This window comes from Arvicanthis niloticus, chromosome 8, assembly GCF_011762505.2.
Source record: "Arvicanthis niloticus isolate mArvNil1 chromosome 8, mArvNil1.pat.X, whole genome shotgun sequence".
Classification (NCBI taxonomy): domain Eukaryota; kingdom Metazoa; phylum Chordata; class Mammalia; order Rodentia; family Muridae; genus Arvicanthis; species Arvicanthis niloticus.
In genome coordinates this window covers 21241919-21255920 of record NC_047665.1, presented here as the reverse complement: position 1 = coordinate 21255920, position 14002 = coordinate 21241919, and the positions used below count along the sequence as shown (strand labels likewise).

The following is a 14002-nucleotide window of genomic DNA, read 5'->3' as shown; positions in this document are numbered from 1 at the left end:
CACTTTTCATCCCTGGTACACATGGTTACGATTAATTTTTATTGAACCTAAATTTTTATTTTTATATTCCTATTCATTATAGGTAATTTATTAATTGAAGAAAATATAAAGGGTAAAATGAAAAAATATTAATGTACTGATCAGAAATGGAGGACGAGGACTGGATATGAGGAGAGGGGAAACCACAGTCAGAATGTAAAGTGATTCATTAATTAATTAATTAATAAAAATATACAAGTGAAAAATACAACTGCCATACCACCAACTGCTGGGGTGGATGTGGGGAACGGGAGCCATACACACTGGGTGGAGTGGAGTGGAAATTGCTGTAGCCACTCTGAAAATTAGTCTGGAGGTTTTTAAAAACCAGAAATAAAACTACTCTATGACCTAGGCCAGAAAACCTATGTTAATGTACTACTCTCAGATGTGTGTGTCTTGGTGTCTAGATATGGTTAGCCTGCCTGCCCATTAATATCCAAGTCCACATTCATCTTTGTGGTACAGCATCTTCCTTTACCTAACATATCTCGAGTATCTTCCCTGAGAAAGTACTTTTAAGGACCACTTTTAGAAGCTAAATGCTGGTGTATGTCATGGAAGGTTTCTTTAGCTACTCTCCTGTTATACATGTAAACCCTTCCCATACCATTGGTAACGCATGTGCTGTCATAAACACTGTAGCAGTACTTCATGTGTTACATGGTTGTAAGTGGGGGGTCAGGTGACTTTGGCTCTTGCTGTATTCTGCTGAGTGGATGGAATTTAGTGAGGGGAACAGGAAGGCAGGGAAGGCAGCTGGATGAGGGAAGGAGGCTCCGGGTAAGAAGAGAGTCAGGTGGGGTGGGATGGGACTCCAGGACGGACTCCCTTAAGGTCTTTGGGTGGAATAGACATCATGAATTTGGACTCATCTCTCTGGATACATGTGTTAATAATGCTGGTTACTCTTACATCAGGCCCCCTTTCTATTTAGTATTCAGGCTTTTGTTGAGAGTACAGTCAGATGTGACTTAATCAAGAACACTTTGGATATTATGCAAGTCACTTTCTCTCCTTATCCTGTTGCTCTTACAAAATTATGTACTGACTAAGCATGTCTAGTTTCCAAATCCCAAGTGAGAAGGGCTAAAGAATCTGAAACATTGCAGACGTGATGGTCATCATGAAGAGAATTTCTTAGTTGACTCCACATGATAAATCTCATGTGAAAATGTAGGTGACCTAGAAGTGCTCTGTAAAAGGACCCTCAGGCGCTATGTAAGAGGTGTGTAGGAAACATCAACAAATCTCGCGTTTACACATGAGTGTCATTTTTAAGATATATCACATATATGAAAAGAATTCTGAAATCCAGCACGTCTGCTTTCACTCTGCTATGTTGAGGGATGCCCGGCCTGTACTATGCTTTTGATGAGCATTGAGTTTATGGTGCAGTACTTGAGTGTGGTTATCTGTGCAGTGAATAGTCTTCTTGGCATAAATTTATATAAAACTTGTTCAAAGTGTTGGTTTTTATATTAGCGTTGGAAAGTAAGTCAGAACACCTGTGAATCTTCTTTTTTGGGATTCTTTAGAAAGCCTTGGTTTTTTTTTTTTTTTTTTTTTTTTTTTTTTAACTTATGAAAAAATGTAACAAGTCTCTCTCTGTGTCTCCTGTTGTCTTCATGTCGTCTGTGAAGTCGTTCTGGTCAGGCTTTCTTCTTCCTGTGTCAGTTTAATAACTGGATCACGTTCTGTCTTTTTTTTTTTTTTTTTTTTTTTTTTTTTTTGCCATATTTGTTAGATTCATTAACTCAGAGGTGGATTTGTGGGGTTTTTTCCTCATTTATTTCAGTGTTCTGTGATTTGAAACATCAATAGTCTAGAATTCAATTTTTAGGTTTGCCAGAGTGGGTTGGTTCTCTTCCCTACATTGGTCTAGAGGTCATGGAGATACAGAGCTTAAGATACAGAGTTAAGAGAGGTTGCTAGTAATAGCAGATACTCTTGGTTAGGGGCTTAGCAAAGACTAGGAATGTTCCTTATGTCGAAGAGTATGTGCATATGCTTAAGTGTGCCTTGTCATTTGGTGTTGTACTGTGGTCTGTCTGGTGTCACTGAAGTGGCCCTGGCGGTTGGCAGACAGTAATGGGTGTTCTGACCTATGGTGAGAGGCAGAGGAAGTTACGCTGCATCTAGGAGTAAAACCAACATGCTCACATTGCTTTTCTTTCAGTCAAATGACAGTAAACTGGTGACTTTTTACAGTTTATTAGGTACTTTTTAACTTTTTAGTAATTTGTGAGAGAGAACATTGGGTTTAGAATAGAAACTGTAGGGCCAACTCAAGGTAGCAAGAAGCACAGCACTAGAAACTGACATGAACAAAACGAAACCTTCCACACAGCAAACCCTGAATGAGTCACTCTGTGCAGTTGATGGTCCCAGATCACCACAGTGGTGGTGAAGGAATGTTGGGTCTGTCTCATGATCAAATACCCCATCTTTCCAACCCTCTACTCCCCTCTTCTCCCTGAGTAAGAATTACAGTAAGATGTTGTTGCTGGGACATTGCAGTGGGTATTTTCCTCTGTGTTGTGACAAAACCTGACAGGAGCAGCTTAAGGAAAGAAGCATTTGTTTTGTCTCATGGTGTTGTGACATTTGTTGTGGCATTTGTTTTGTCTCATGAGTGTTGGTGACAGTGCCTGTAGTCAGAAAGCTGAGAGAAGGGACACTTTCTCCTTTTTTATTTAGTCTGTGACTCTACCTCATGGGGTAATACTGCCCACATTCATGGAGGACCTTCCCACTCCAGAAAGCCTCTTTGGAAAGGCTATCCAGACATGCCCAGAGGTTTATCTCCTTCATGGTTCTAAATCCCATCAAGGTGACCATCAAGAGTAAGCATCACCGGCGTGTTGCCATTACTAAAGATGCTCTGCTTTATCATGATGTCAAGCTGTAGCCTGGCGGCCAACACTGAGTCCTGGAGGAAGTGTTCTGAGGACAGGACTCTTCATAGTTAGTAGTAAAGGGTGCAAAGGACAGTGATGTGGACACGTTTGTTCCTGAGTTATTATTGTCCTCTCTCTCTCTCTCTCTCTCTCTCTCTCTCTCTCTCTCTCTCTCTCCCTCCCTCTCTCTCTCTCTCTCCCTTTCTTTCTCTCTCTCTCCCTCTCTCTCTCACTCTCTCTCTCTCTCTCTCTCTCTCCCTCTCTCTCTCCCTCTCTCTCCCTCTCTCCCTCTCTCTCTCTCTCCCTTTCTCTCTTTCTCCCTCTCTCTCCCTCTCTCTCTCTCTCTCCCTCTCTCTCTCCCTCTTTCTCTCCCTCTCTCTCTCTCTCTCTCTCTCTCTCTCTCTCTCTCTCTCTCTCTCTCTCTCTCTCTCTCTGGATAGAATGTAAAACTGCATTTCTTGCTCTGGGTTACACTGCAAAGTATCTATTCCATAAACTACTGGTACATTATCTTGTATGAACTACAAACAGACTACCTGACCACTGTCTGGAATCTCAGGGGTAGTGTTAAGAGCACATCATGGTTGTTAGAATTGTAAAGCACAAGTTGGATGGATGTGAAGGGGACATTCTGTGAAAACTGACAGAAGCGAAGCTCCCCAGCTCTCTAGCTGCAGATGTTGTTCACCCATTGATCTGGGGCTGCAGGGGAATGCTTCCTGTACTGAATACAGTTCGCCTAAGTCAGGACCAAGTCTATGTAGCATTGTTGTCAAGACAAAAGCAACCGAATTGAAAAATCAAAAAATGAAGTATTTTGTGATCAGGGTTAATTTTGTAAGGAATTGTATGACGTGCACACAGAGGTATGGCCAACATCAATATGCTAAATTTCCACATAGATGTGGCCAACCTCAGCATCCTAAGTAGCCATATAGAGATGGCCAGCCTTGTTATTTTAAATAACCATTTTTAAAGTATTTGTTAAATCTTAAGTTTTTGTTGCTTTGAGCGACAGTAGAATCCATTAATAAAAAGCTGCTTTTCTTAAATAATGTCAAATTACATGTGCATAAACTCTAGAAACCACAGTCATTACAACTGCTAATACATATAATATATGCATCGTTATTTATTACTAAAGTTTAGATGAACTGCTGGTATAGTAATAATAGTTCTTTGGTAATAAAACATTTTTTTTTCTCAAGGGCTGTGTTTTTAAGTCATATGATTTGTTTATTTATAGTTTGAATATCAATAATGTCCCTAATACTTTGTTTAAAAAATAACCTTTAAGCTTTGGTCACTTGTGCTTATCTACATTCACCTAGCTTTTGGCTTTGTTTGAGAAAAAAAAAAAGCTTAATGCTGGGTTTTTTACACCATTCTTAGATTTATTTTAAGTTTTAACTGTTATACAAAAACCATATAAATTATACATCTTTGTGAGCAACATGATATTTCTAGGTATGTGGCTGTTGTATAATGTTCAAAATTGCTAAAAAATACTTATTTCCCCAAATATTTATCATTTCTTTGTGGAAAATTTCAAAGTCTTTTCTTTTTGTTTTTTCTTCTTCTTGTGCCTGGGGTTTGTCCAGGGTCTTGCATGCATTAAACATTCTCTATTCCCAGGTACCATGTACCATGTTTTGCTTTGAAAGAAAGAGAGAGGGGGAGGGAGGGAATGAAAGAGAGAGAGAGAGAGAGAGAGAGAGAGAGAGAGAGAGAGAGAGAGAAAGAAAGAGAGAGAGAGAGAGAGAGAGAGAATGAGAATGAATTAGTTTTCACAGATTTCCCAAGGTCCTTGCACTTGCATCTTGAGTCTGATAACTAGCAGGAAGCAAATAGTCAAGGCTTGGGGGTGCATCAGAAATTCAGTGTAAGACCTCAATTCTCGCACTAGCTTGCTCCTTGCCTTCTGTGGTCCCCACTGTGTCTGAGCACTTGGAGGAAGCTTGATGAGTGAACTGAAGGTGGTTTGAGCCCTGCCTTTCTGGCAGAAGAGGAAGGGGAGCTGCAGCAGAGGTAAAGGCCCCTGGTGGGCAATGCTTCTTTGTATTTAGAGAATGATCCTGTACCACAGGCCATGGACTCCCTGGCTAGGACTGATAGGTTGAGACAGTCTGGGGCTAGTGGCATGTGGCACACGCCAGAGGCTATTGTCCACTTGGCACAACACTGTAGAGCATTTATCTAAATTATACTTCGATGAGATATCTATAATGCTATGTAGTTGTTGGCAGTGTGCTTAATAGAGCACAGCGTAGTGCCCTGGGAAGTCTGTGCCCTTTGTAATCAGCACTGGATCTGACACTGGACTTCAATGAATTATGCCACCATCACCATCATCAAATTTGTATATCTTACACAATTCACAAAGAGCTGACCATGGATGTATTTCTAAACCTGGCTGTGCCTAGAGCCACAGACTAGTGGCCATCAGAGCCTGGGACCACATTTCCCTTCCTTCCCTGTACTGCTGCAGCATTCAAGTCCTGTTTGTGTTTGCAGTGCTGAGGCTTGAACCCAGGGCCTTGTGCATGCTAGGCAAGCACTTTTCCACTGAGCTATTTCTCTAGTCCTACCTGCCTTTATTCTTTTTACTTCCGGGTCCAGTCCTTCCTGGCCCCTGTGTTTTTGCCTCCGGGCTGCACCTGTGTTTCTGAGCTTTGTGCTTCGTCAGTAGTTCCATGATGGTTTTCTAGGCTGTCTCTTTGCCACATCCTCTTACGTTTTAGATGGGCATTGTCAAGAGACAGACAGTATTCTGTCACAGCACTCTTTAATTCATCATTATCTTCAGTTTTTCATTAGCTTTGTTTCTTGTGTTTGTCTTAGGTTCTTTTCTGTCACTGTAATGAAATACTGGCTGATTCTTCCTAAGGAAAAAAGCTTATTCAGTTTAAGATTAAAAATCTAAATAGCATAGTTGCTGGCTCTGCAAGAGCCAGTTTGGCCTCAGACAAATCAGCACATTGTGCTGGAGTACTTCATGGTAGGTCACATCTTGGAGGTCTTCTCATGGTGAAGTCACCTATGAAAGGCAGAGAGGCTGGGGAGTAGCTAGGCTTGTTTTTTACAGATCACTTTCAAGAACTTGGGTCCCATGAATACAACCACAGTTCCTCTGAGAGCAGTTCCTTCTGTCCTAGAGACTGCCCCCCTCGGCCCTGCATGCATGCATTAAGTATTCCCACTTTTTAACACTCCAGGACTTTGTAACACTACTCCACTAATGACCAGCCTTACAACATGAACCATTGGGGACACTCAGACTATGCTGTTAGTCCACGGCACCATCTGGAATATTCATACTGATCCCAATCTAGTAAGCATTTGTTTTAACAAATCCTGGGTTGGGTACACATCATATATAAGGAAATGATTATTTTTAGACATTCTTTTTAGCCCACAAAAATACTTCCTAGTTATAAAATTGAGTATTTAGAATGCACTACGAGGCTGGGTCTATCTCAGCTGGTGGAGTTCTTACCCATCATGCATAAAACTCTGGATTTAATCTCTACCACCAAGTAAATTGGGCATGGAGGTAAAGGCCAAAAACCACTGCCCTTTGGAGGTGGAAGCAGAAGGATCACAAGTTCAAGAGTATCTTTCAGTGTTTGAGGCCAGACTGGGCCAAACAAGACCTTGTCTATTGAAGTGAATGAATGAATGAACAATGAATGAATGAATGAATAAGATTGTAGTAATTTGCATTATAGGGACAATAATTAAGAGAGGTTCTTAAAACTATGGATTGATTAAAGTTGTAGATCTGAAGGGAAGTATCCTTACTTTAATAGTAAAATTTCCACAAATAAATGGTTTCAATGTGCTACATGTCACTGCTTATAAGTAATGTGTGTGTTTTACCATATTGCTTACTTGTTATGATTGATACGTGTTTTCTTTTTTCTTTTCCTCAGACAAAATTGAAGAAGCACAAAAAGAACTTAATGGGGCAGAAGTTTCCAAAAAAGGTAAGTAAAAAATCAGCCCGCTGTATGTCATTCTTTCAGAATTGCCCATAGGATCTCTCAGAATTCTGCCTTTCCTGCCAGAAGCTGGTGCTGAAGTTTTGGATGTTCCGGGGCGGTCTCAGCACTGCCTCCAGTGTGTTTCTCTGGTACCCGTGTCCCACTGCTGGCAATAGCTCCTCTGCGAGCACTGCAGAATCCTGTCATGTAGTAGCATAGACCGTGTAGATACCATGATCCACATGTGTGTTCTGGTGTAAGACAGGCATGCTTCATTGAAGAACCTCATGCAGCTTTTTAAAAAATGTTAATTATTTCAGAGGATGGTGATGACTTTGTCAAATAAGAAAACTAAACCTGAAGTGTAGCATATAAGCTCCTATGTTTTCAATGTGTGTGAAAACAAATCAGGGGTGTGGCCTCATGTGTGGATATGTGTCTGTGTAAACACATATGGGAATGGACAACATTTGGCTCTATTTATGCAAATGTGCTTCTTGAAGTGGCAGTAAGGCACTGTAACTGTTGTCTTGCTCAGAATTGTACAGTGGCCCTAATTTGTGTTAAAAATCAAATCAATATGCAAAAATTGATCTTATGGCAGAAAGTGTTTTGTCTTCTAGGTACTAGAACCTACAAGAGATGAGCACTGCATAGGAGTGTCCCTGCCAGCACGGACTCCTAGCACGAGAGGAGCATCTCTCTGACGATGGAGGGGGGCACGTTCTCTTGTGCTCATCTCCATGATTTACCATTTCCATTTCCTTATTGTATTCTTTAATTTGAGTAGACTATTGACAGAATAAAAAGAGCAAAATAGAATGCCAGTGGAAGGCCTCTGTCTATGTCTGTCTGTCTGTCTGTCTGTCTGTCTGTCTTTCTTTCTTTCTTTCTTTCTTTCTCTCTCTCTTCCTCTTTTTCTCTTTTTGTTCTTTCATTTTAATCTAGACTGATTACTAACTGGGCAATTTCAGAGAAAAGACTCAATCTTCAAGTCTCCATTTTTTTTAGCAGCTTAGGTCTGTTCATTCTGTTCATATGTGGCATTGCAGCAGAGTTAGTATCTTCCTTAAACCTCCCCCGTGCTGCTCTCCGACAACTCAGATAGGAATATGGCCCTTGATGATTCTTGCAGAAAAGCCAGACAAGAAAGGGTACATGTTACTACAGCCATGCTGTCCTCTTGTAAGATGCCTGGCCAACATTGTCACATGGCCACACTGTGGTATCCAGTGGAGTTAGGACAGGCCCCTTCAGACATTGTTGCAGCCAGCTCTGCTTACAACCAGGAGTCGAGAGCTGCTCCATACAGAACAAATGTCATGTGCGTTTTCTGCTTTTGTCCTGGACAAAAAGTTCTCACAAATGTGAGCCAAATGCCAAGAGGAGGGAGGAAAGGCAGCAGAGGTTGGAGGGAAGAGGCTGGGTAGTGAGCCTCCTTGTAGGGCTAGTTGGCATGTGGCACTGGGGCCAGACTCTGAGTGAATAACAAGTGAGGGCCGTTTGCTCTCTGTAGCTGCTGCCTTTAGTTCTCCACACAGAAGTCCTGGCAAATAAAACAGCTTCTTCAGCATGGAAGTAAGAACAGCAGCTTCTTTCCGTGGGCATGAGGAGAAGTCTTTGCCTAAGAGCTGTGCTGAGGTCTCATGGCTATTTTCTTGCTGACTTACCTATTTTACATGAAGAAATCCCACTTGATCCATGAAAGGAGGCCAAAGAAAATGGAGTTACTTAGCTTTGGATGGTGGTGAGCCGTCATGATGTCACGTTATCTGCAAACTCCTGACATGAGCAAGGCTGTTTTGTTTTGTTGATTTTAGTTTGTTTTACTCCACCTGGTAAATGGTCCTAAAATGCCTCATGTTTATGAAGAACCCATGATTCTCACCTGATCCTGGGTTCTCCCTCCCTCTGCTCCCACCACTTTGCTTATGGTTTGGATGAGTTACAAGCCCAGCGGCAGCCAGTGTAGCTGCAGCTCTTTCAAAACAAAACCCAACAAAAAACTTGTTTATGGATCAAATTGCAATTTTTTAATGTACTCAGGAAGGTCAAATATGTCCAATATAGACCCCGACTTTGATAGTCACAGACCAGTAGGATAAGGAAGCGACTTAGAGACCCCAACTTTGATAGTCAGAATCAGTAGGATAAGGAAGCAACTTAAATTGGGCTGGAGAGATGTTCAGAGGTAGGAAGCACTGGCTGCTCTTCCAGGAAACCCAGCTTCAATTCTCAGTACCCACATGGCAGCTTGCAACTATCAGCAACTCCAGTTCCAAGGGATCTGGCATCCTCACACAGACATACACGCAGGCAAAACACCAATGCACATGAAAATAAATAAATCTTAAAAAACAAAAAGCAACTTAACAAAATAGGAAGGGTAAATAATGTTCAGTGTAGACCCTGACTTGGCCAGTCATAAACCAGTAGGATAAGGAAGTGACTTAATTATGCTAATGCACCTATTTTATTCTTTCTATCTGCTTATAGATAAACACTAGTCAACTTTGATTTAAACAGTTTGGAGGTAGATGTGCGCATGAGGTGGTCATGCCATCTCCATGATGTCCAGGTGCCCCTCCCCAGGTGCTGTCTACTCGTTCTTTTTTAATCATTTGGAGGAGGACATAATTGGATCCTTATTTCCCACCTGACAGTGAAGCAGATTCCAGAGAAATTAAATGTATTTAATATGTGCCTACCACAGAACAACAGAGACAGTCACATGACTGTGTGAGAAGGGAGTTATTTCTAAGTGTAACATTTATGTTAGCTATAAATTATGCTTGCTCGTTCTTAACTTGCACTGTTCTTCACAGTATTTTTCTGATAGCATTCCAGTAAAATGCTCTTACCAACATGGTAGTAGAACACGAGTAACAGAAGAAACTGATCAGTTAGGAGCGGGGAGTCTGTGTCTTTGTGTAAATGTTTTGTGTTAGTGCTAAATTCTCTTCTGAAGATCGTTTTCCACGTGGCCAGTTTGACCTGGAGGTTGTGACCCTCCTGCTGGTCTCCTAATGGGGTTATAGGCATGCATTACCATAGCCTGTTTAAGTTATATGCTGCTTCTTGAATCAATTCTAATACTTCGTTTTAAAATAGTGTTCTATGGTATTTGTCACCAGTGTAAACATGTAGTCATTCCTTTCTGAAGCTTTAGGACAGCTTGGTAACTGCAGGTGCTGACACCCTGGCCGAGAGACGGACGCTCCTTTCTAGCACTTTTAGGCTCTTAGTTTGAATGGATGTAAAACTCTGTTTCATGTTTTACTTCTTCGATGACTAAAACACCAGAAGACTGAACACATTCAATTTACTTGAGCAAAAACCCATTCCTGAGTTGCCCTGTACCCAGAACCCTGTGATGTGAGCATGGGGAACTGGTAGTCTGTTCAGTTGGCCGCCAGTAATGAGTTGAGGTTCAGCTGCAGCAGCAAATTATGTTTGGGCTTTTTACTCATTAACTTAGGTCATAGTTAGATAGGAGGCTCAGAGTCAGGAAGTGCTGGCCACACTGGGTGTCCCAGGAAATCTAATTCTAGTATTGGGCATTCTTCTTCCGTGGGAATTTTGCCAGCACTTCTATACTTTCAGAATGCCTTTAAATACACGTAAGTTCTTAACTTGGTACCCCTTCCTCAGCCCTCTTCCATCTCCTCCCCACCCCCCCCCCCCAAGTGCTGGGACTATATGCGTGCACCAATGGCCAGCTTTGTTATTTGGGGGTTTGTTTCTAGTAAGACAAATATTCCCTGCCACAATCTTACTCCCCAGCCCCGATTTTCTTCTAAGAAATTTCCACATTTCACATTAAAAACACTATTCAGAGCTGTGTTTTTGTTTTCTGGGTGTTTCTTTGTTTTGTCTTTGTTTTAATACAATTAAACAATCATGGTGATCTGACTCAGCAGGTAAAGGAACTTTTTTGCCAAGCCTGATAACCTGAGTTCGGGTCTCACCACCCATGTGGTGGAAGGAGGGAACTGATTCCCACAGGCTGACCTCAGACCTCAGACCTTCTTCCACAGGTACACTTTGGAAGTATCCACCCACCCATACCACACACTAAATACATGTAAAAATGTTTCAAATATGTTCAATTATTTTAATATAGTCTTCTAATTTATTTTTTGAAGTAAATAGCCATTGCTGATATTTTTTCATTTTCGTTATTTTTTGAGAATTTAAAAAAAAATACTTGAATTAATTTCCTAGGTGTCAGTGTTGGGTAGCTAGAGTTTTGACAATATGTATGTGCAATATTTAAGTAAACTGGACAAAGGCACATTGTTACCAGTAGCTGCCTTACTATGCAGGCAGTATTCTGGCTCCTGTCCACTGGTTGGCCTTGTCCCATCCTTCCCTCTGTCCTTCAGCCTCTGTAACCGTTCATGTCTCACTGGGCATGAGATGTCCTCTCGGGGTTTCCCATTTGGCTTGCAGTATTTCCTATGCCTGCCTTACATCACTTAGCATAATGTTCCCTCCATTCTGTTGAGGTTATTACAGATACAGGATTTTATTCTCTTTATTGTTGAATAGTATTTCACTACATGTGTACTATGTTGTCCTGCTCAGATTTTCTTCATCTACTTACAGCTGCTCAGAGCTCCCTCAGCTGTTCTGAAACATGCTGTGATTAAACATGGAAGTGCACATGTCTGTACTGTAGTCTCAGAGACCATTATTGAAGTTTCTCTCTTTTGTGGCCCTTACATTTCAATTTATACCTGGGTTCATTAGATTTTTCTGTCTTCTTTGTCTGTATCTGTTTGCTTTTTTGTTGTTGGTTTTTTTTTTTTTTTTTTTTTTTTTTTTTTTCGAGAAAGGGTTTCACTGTTTAGACCTGGCTGTCCTGGAACTCACTCTGTAGACCAGGCTGGCCTCGAACTCAAAAATTCACCTGCCTCTGCCTCCCAAATGCTGGGATTAAAGGCGTGCGCCACCACCGCCTGTCATGAATTTATTTGTTTATTGTTTTGATACTGGGGAGTGTAATCTGGGCCTCAGATATGATAAGTAAATGTTAGATCACTGAGCTCTATCCCCAGCCCACTAATTTAACCAAAATGTTTTTTTTATTAATTGGGATATTTAATTCTGTTTTTACTAAAAATTACTTTTCAGTTCTTGTCAGAAGATAATTGTATAAATAGATTTTATCTAATCATCCACCTGAATTTTTTCTTATTCTAAAAATTTGTATATTGGTATGGTTTTGTCATATTAGTTGGAAATATCAAAGTTCTGCTTTCTGCATTTTACATCATTGCTATGGTTTTGCTTTTCCTCATTCACTTGGGTTCAATATAATACTGACAAAAGCGTAGTGTTTAGGCCAGTGAGATGGCTCAGCAGGAACCAGTGGTTGCTGACCCATGACAGAAGCCTGATGGCCTGAACTGAACCCGCAGAATGCACACAGACATGAAAGGAGGGGACAGACAAATGTCACAGATGTTCCCTGACTGCTGCAAGCAGCCAGTGTGCTACTTCTGCAGTGTAGCCTCTCAGAGAGTATAGGCACACACAACAAACAAAGAAACAGAAGTTAAAATTAACATTCCTACATGGGCATAGAGAAAAGTGAGTTTTCTTAGGTCAGTTTGCACCTTGTAATTTTTTCTGCATATTACTCTCCTCAAATCCCACGGAGGCAACCCTATGTCTGATTCTTTCCAGCAGGGCTGCTTTTTTTCTGACACATTATATTTTAGATGCCAGAGGTTTTTGTTTTAAAAATAATGTCCATAAACCATCTTTCTGTATGTAAGCAAGGAATAAGGCTGGCGGGGGTGAGCAGTTGTGTGAGTGAACAAGACAGGGAACAGAGGAAGTAACTGAGTAGCTTACAAGACTGCTCAGGGTTAATTGACCAATAGGAGTTTTGTTAACATAGCCCGAATTTTATACACTGGACTATTCTTCAGTTATTAGGGAGCTTGGGGCAAGGTTGCATATCTCAGAAGTGAGTGACAGCCAGGCAGAAAGCAGACGACTAGATCCTGGACCCCAGGTGGAATGGAAGTAAGAACTAGAGTTTCTGACCCACACTCCAAATGTTGTCTTTGTGTTAAGACATTTATAGTAAAAAGGAATTTCCAGGTAGTAAAAAATTGGTGACTTGATTTTCAGATTGTTTTCTAAACAGATTTTTAAAGGTAATGGGTAATCTAGACTAAGAGTGTGCTTTAATGCTTTAAATCGTTAATGGTGTTCTTCAAAATCGTGCTGACTATAATGATGAAGATAACTAGAGCACTGTCAGCAAGAAGGACGGTCCTCATATAGGATAGAGATTTGGGTGGCAGAATGGAAACACTGGGCAGATATTAAATTAAAACTTAATTTTAATATACTTCGTGATAAGATAAAATTGTTTTCTTTACAACCATTCTAGGGAAAAGTATATACAGTAAAAAAACTTGAAAAACTCAGTTTGGGTTTGTAAATCAGAACATCTTTAACAGTTTACATAGCAAATATTCATGTTCATAAAAGAAACACTAGGGTAGTCTCTCAGACAGATATCTGGACTCCAGAACTCTTTAAAAGGATAGGCCTCCTTTTCAATTTCAGTATTATACAGAAACTAACACACATCTGTCTGTGTGCTACTGAAAAGTTGTGGTCTTTATGTTTATAAATAATTATTAAAGAAATGAATTTTAATGAACACATTTAATGAGAATTTACTTTAAGTAACAGTTTATAAAACTTATTCTCATTAATGTTAAATTCTACAAATCAACCATGGTTTCTTATAAAGTTGCTAGTTCCTTCATTTCAAGAAATGTTGATTTTTATATCAGCATTCTTTGTCTAAGTCTTTGAAAGCTTCAAAGAAAGGCACAAGTCTGAACCCGAAGGGAGCCCTCAGGCTTTTATTCCTAGCCCTTGCCTTTGTGAAGACACCTGCACTGCTGCAGAACAGTTCAGTCTGGGAGCCTGCCTCACAAACTGCCCCCTGGACAACAGCAGCAGGTGGCCATACTTTTATAGAAAAGAGAGTCCTTCCAATTTCCCATGTACACTTAGACACACAGACTTCTCATGTACACTTAGACACAC

At 40.7% G+C, this 14002-nt stretch overlaps 1 protein-coding gene across 6 annotated transcripts in view; it reads left to right on the top strand.

Moving 5' to 3' along the window:
- Hivep1 (HIVEP zinc finger 1) overlaps positions 1-14002 on the top strand; it is a 127241-nt gene that overhangs the window by 64284 nt on the left and 48955 nt on the right. For all 6 annotated transcript variants that reach the window (XR_013112141.1, XM_034510060.2, XM_034510059.2 and 3 more), the window contains one exon: positions 6872-6925. Coding sequence is in view for 5 of the 6 variants with exons in the window: in XM_034510060.2 (XP_034365951.1) it covers positions 6872-6925 (54 nt within the window). In the remaining variant the exon portion in view is untranslated. The remainder of the gene's footprint in view (positions 1-6871; positions 6926-14002) is intronic.